Consider the following 5,421-nt stretch of genomic DNA (forward strand, 5'->3'; position numbering starts at 1 on the left):
AATTAAATCCCAGGGTTTTGGATTCATTATTGTTCTTCTCTTTTCAGGCCTTATATGTCGGTGGGAACGCTTCGAGATCAGGTCATCTATCCTCACTCTGTTCAGGAGATGCAGGAGAAAGACATCACTGACCAGCAGCTGGAGGACATCCTCAAAACTGTGAACCTCTGCTACATCCTGGAGAGAGAAGGAGGTAAGAGACGTCGCGGGAACATCCTCATGTGGGAATATATCAAATATAATTGCTTTTTCTGTTGTGACTTTGGAAACAAAGACTGTAACTATGTACATTCTGGGTGAAATATTTACGGTCAGCAAGATATATATATTTTTTTGGAACAGAATTAATATATTTATTTGACAGAATTGCATTAAATTGCTCAAAAGCAGCAGTAAAGATTTAAATAATGTTTAAATAATTTATGTTATAATTATAAATCAGTATAAAGTATACATGTTACAATTTCAAATAAATAAATAAATGTTATATTAAGTATGCTAAAAATGTATATAATATGTATAATAATATTCTAATGGATATAATAATAAGAATATTATCTTGAGCGGCAAATCAGCATATTAGAATGATTAGAAGTAATGATGCTGAAAATTCTGCTTTGCATCACAGGAATAAATTACAGTTTAAAATACATTCAAATTGAAAAAGTTAAAAGAGGGTTATTTCAAAAACATGAATAAAATCTTATCGACATTAAACTTTTGAACTGTAGTGTACACAGTGTGATAAATGAATGTTTGGGGGATAAGAGCAAGCGCAGCACATTTACTGTACTGGAGGCAAAGTGTTGAACTAACAGGTTTTTTTAATCTAAAATATTAATAGCATATAATTAATAATGCATGTTTAAATGATTCAGTATCACGGAAGAAGCAAAACTGCATTAGTAGTAAACATACGTTATTGTTAGTACTTAAACATTATTAAATACTGTCAGGTTGGGATGCACTGAGCGACTGGAAGGATGTGTTGTCTGGAGGAGAGAAGCAGAGGATGGGCATGGCCAGGATGTTTTACCATAAGTATGTCTGACATTTTATTAAATATGACACACACGTATCACTTTCAGATGAGGCCGGGGCATATATAATTGAAGTAGCTTTTTTTTTTACACCGTAGTTAATGCTGGACTAACATCTATTTGAATCCAATTTAATGATAGTTAAGAATCAGGGATGTTGCTTGGATATTTTTTTCACTAACGATCTTTCAGTTGCACGAGATAATTGGTAGAATAAAAAAGATATAATAACACTTTGAAGATGTTAAGTTATGATGCATGTAAGAAAGCTGCTCGTGGTTTCCTTAAAGCCACTGAAGTGATAAATATTCAATTACTGAACGTTATTAGCATTTAACCGGATTCAGTGGGTGTTTTTGGAATCTATACAGCTCACTTTGCATTTGAAGCGAGCAGCTGCTTTAGGGGAGATTATTGTAGAACCACTGAGATATTTATTAATGGGGAAAGGAAAAAAAAACCCAAGTCAGAATATAAAAAATTAAACAATTCAACTGCCAACTATTGCTTTTAAGTCTGCTTTAAAAGTCCCCAACAACTTGTGTGTTTAAAGCTGATAAATCTGTGGTTTATCTCTAACAGGCCTCAATACGCCCTCCTGGATGAGTGCACAAGTGCTGTGAGTATTGATGTGGAGGGCAAAATCTTTGAAGCTGCAAAGGATGCTGGGATTGCGCTTCTCTCTATCACACACCGGCCTTCTCTCTGGTGGGTTTTCAATCGTATGAAAATGAAGAGCAGTTTCTTTATTGCCGGTTATTTATGTTCGTTCAGGAACTACGCACCGAATCATAAACACGTAAGATTAAAGGGTTCACGTGATGGAAAACAGGATTTCGCTTGCTTTTTTGATGCGCTATGCAGACATGCTGCAATATTCACAACACCCAGACCACCCTGACTAGTTATTCAACAAAGCTGCAGTAATGGGTTGTTGAGGACCGTAGCATAAAATCACAAATAAGTGCCCTGAGAGAAAACACCTGTCTTTGTGATTTGCAGCAGGCTAAATAAAGAATCGGGGGAGCGGCCCATGCTTTTTTTAGTCAATCGGAAAACCAGCCACAATGAATCATGCTATATGGAGAAAGGGTGTGTGAATTGCTTCTGGCGATCATTATGATGTTGCATCCTTGAGCACATTAACACAGAAAGTAATACCTACGTTCAGCAAGGACACATTAAATGGATCAAATATGGCTTTTAGATTGCTGTTTTGAATTAAATGCCTATTTTTAACTTTCTATTTGTCAAAGAACTCTGAAATGCATTATGGTTTCCAGAAAAATAGGCACTAATCCAACATAAGAAACATTTCAGTATCATGCACCCATTCTGAATCACATTTGAACGATCTTGTGAGGATCATGTCACTCTAAAGACAGGAGTGTTGCATCACAGGAATAAATAACATTTTAACATATAGAAAAATAGATTAATTTGTTATAATATTTCACACTTTTACTGTTTTTATTGTATTTGTGATCAAATGAATGCGACCTGGGTTGGCAGAAAAGTCAAATACATTTGAAAAATCTTAATGATCCTGATCTTTTGAACCCAATCGGTTTTGATAAACCTTAATAAATTAAGACGTAAAAATATTTATCAGTTTGTTTATATTTCAGAGGTACAAGGGAGCTTGTAAAAAATACAGTGATATGATTACTTTGCAGACATTTTTGGAAAAATGTCCATATTCTGCACAGCTTTAAAAATGGTTTTATCTAGAGGTTTCTCTAGGACTGTGTCTGTGATACTTTCGAATCGGCCCAAATGACACACCTTGTCCTGAACTTCCTCTCTTGGCAGGAAGTACCACTCCCACCTGCTGCAGTTTGACGGCGAGGGCGGCTGGCGCTTCGAAAAGCTGGACGCCTCCACGCGTATTTCCCTGCAGGACGAGAAGCTCCGGCTGGAGACCCAACTCTCGGGAATTCCCAAGATGCAGCAGCGGTTGGCAGAGCTGTGCCGTATTCTGGGGGAGGACAGCAGTCTGCCGAACCCTGGGGAAGTGGAGGAGGACGACGGGATGGAGTTAGAGAGGGAACAACAGAAGGAGGGGGAGGAGAACGAGAGAGATGCGCTATCTGGTGAAAAAGAGAAAGACCTCATGGAGTGATTTGCAGACAGATGACGGATGTGTTCAAGGCCAGGTGTGAGCGCATGTATGTGTGTGTGTGCGCGTGTGCCCACATATGTTTTAGATGCATGCATTGACTTAATATGTTTCTAATAGAGCTGGGAATCAAGAACCTAATCTGAGGAAATAGCACAGCGGGAATTATTTTAAGGATATTTGGTTCTGTTAACGGTTCTAGAACGTTTGCATTTCACCAAGGATTCAGAAGAAACGCTGCAATAAAATATACAAAACGGATGAACGTATCAAAGCCGTTGTTATGATGATCAACGTGCATCTTATTTTTGTTAGCTTACGTGAGAATCGGCAATCAGCGGCTGAGTGTGTAATTATCGACTTCCGTGATTCTTCCTTTACTTTTTTTTTTTTTTTTTCAGGATGTTAACCCTAAAACCTCATATGCTGTTTCTGGACATTTTTAAAAAATGTCATTATGCTATATTTTCTATAAGTTTTTGTATCTCTTTTTGGAACTGATTGATCATAGGCCTCATTGACCTGTACTCTATTTATTATTATTATCGTTATTTGTGGATTATTTTAGCAATATTCGTTTAAAAGATGAGGTGCACAAGCTCAGATCTCTGAGTCATTTCCAAAAAGAAATATAAAAACCTGTGCTAATCAAAACCTAATGAGAAATTTATTTGCGAGCAATTATGTGTTATTTTTGACTGGGAACACTGCGAGTGTAACAGGGTGGAGGGGAAAGCAATCATAATTTTGGCACTTGTTATATTTTGTATTAGCAGAGTCAACAGGTTTTATTTCAGTGCGATACAATTCACATTTTTTGGCGAAAGAAAAAGACCAGAACACAACATGAGGATTCAATTCGGATACAGAAACCAATTCAATTCAATTCAATTTGAATGTAAGCGAGTTGCAATAAAATTATTTGAAATTTTGAATTTCGGTAAATAAATGTAGCCTAGAAATTCTGAGAAAGTTTCGAAAAACACTTATTTTTGGCCTTGCAAACAGAAAACGAATAAGAGAAAACAATTAAGTTGTTTTAAAATACATGCTATCCAATGAAAACTCTTTCTAATTTGTCGCTGTTGAAAACTTCATAATTTGACAACAGGCTTCAGAGGGTGGTGAATGCCGTACAAACATTACTAAAAGCACCATTAACAGAACCACTGAGGAATCACAATCTGAATCAGATTCCCATCTTAAGTCTCTGGAGAGAAAACGCGCAGTGAACTCTTCAAAGCTATTGTTATCTGTAAGACAATGCAGTTAGTGTATGTGTGTGTGTGTGTGTGTTTGTTTATGTGTGTGTGTGTTTGTGTGGGGGTAGTGCTCGAGACTGGGTGTGTGTTGGAGGGGGTGGGAGACAGCTGCCAACTCCACCAGGTGCGGTCGATGATGAAAGCACCTACGAAAGCTGTTCCTCTTGCTCGTTATCGCCGTTCTCTGAAGAATTCTCTGGAAATCTGCGGGACCCAGGCGGCGCGTGCGGCTGTGCGTTTGTCTTCAGGGAGAGGGCGACAGTCGAGTTTGGGCTCTGCTGTTTCGTATCGGTTCACCGGTGGTATTTTCCAACTTCTAAAGAGCCGCCGTGAATGCTGTATCTCAAATCCGTGCCATGTTTTACCACAAAATCAAAAAGGAGAAACTTGTCCGCGGTGCAGATGATAAGTTTCTTTGTTTTTTATCTAATGCTCAATAGATGTTTGAATGGTGACCACATTCAAACGCACACGTATACGGGAACATCTTAATAGGATGTTGTGAACATCTTTACGATTGTGTTTAAGAAGAAATAACTCATTTTAAAATGTAGCTTTTATTCTTTGAACAGTCGGCAAGAAACTGTGGAAGCTTGTTTGCACCACAGGATAAAAAAAAAAAATAATTGCACATTTTTATTGTAGAATTCTGAATTGTTTTCTTGCTGTTATGAAAAGACAGAAACATTTCTAGGCGGAACGGTCAGAATTGCTGGACGTAAACTCAATTCTGGAAGGCGTATGCTCGTGATAGTCGTGAAAAGAAGTCGAGTTGGAAACAGATCACAGGAAAAAAAAGATTAACTTTGAATTAACTGTTAATTGTAAAATACTGTGAAACTGAAAATACAAATCTGAATTATGAGTTAATTATAAAATTTATAGAAATTGTTTAAAAAAGTCAGAATTTGGACAATTAATAACAATTGAGATATAAATCTGTAATTCTGATTTGTGAGATTAGTGATACTTTTATTTTTATTTTTTGTTCTGTGGTGGA

The 5,421-nt window shown here is 37.0% G+C and overlaps 1 protein-coding gene across 2 annotated transcripts in view; it reads left to right on the top strand.

The window, feature by feature from the left end:
* abcd1 (ATP-binding cassette, sub-family D (ALD), member 1) overlaps positions 1-5,157 on the top strand; it is a 16,012-nt gene extending 10,855 nt beyond the window's left edge. Inside the window, exons 7-11 of one of the 2 annotated variants that reach the window (XM_043246727.1) lie at positions 48-193; positions 957-1,041; positions 1,623-1,748; positions 2,853-3,196; positions 4,490-5,157. In XM_043246727.1, the coding sequence (XP_043102662.1) occupies positions 48-193; positions 957-1,041; positions 1,623-1,748; positions 2,853-3,162 (667 nt within the window). In that variant the 3' untranslated portion in view covers positions 3,163-3,196; positions 4,490-5,157. Of the gene's footprint in view, positions 1-47; positions 194-956; positions 1,042-1,622; positions 1,749-2,852; positions 3,531-4,489 lie in introns of those variants that run through there. The other variant, XM_043246726.1, reaches the window with a different exon arrangement.
* The last annotated feature ends 264 nt before the right edge of the window (positions 5,158-5,421 follow it).

The sequence above is a fragment of the Puntigrus tetrazona genome, chromosome 8 (assembly GCF_018831695.1).
Source record: "Puntigrus tetrazona isolate hp1 chromosome 8, ASM1883169v1, whole genome shotgun sequence".
Classification (NCBI taxonomy): Eukaryota; Metazoa; Chordata; class Actinopteri; order Cypriniformes; family Cyprinidae; genus Puntigrus; species Puntigrus tetrazona.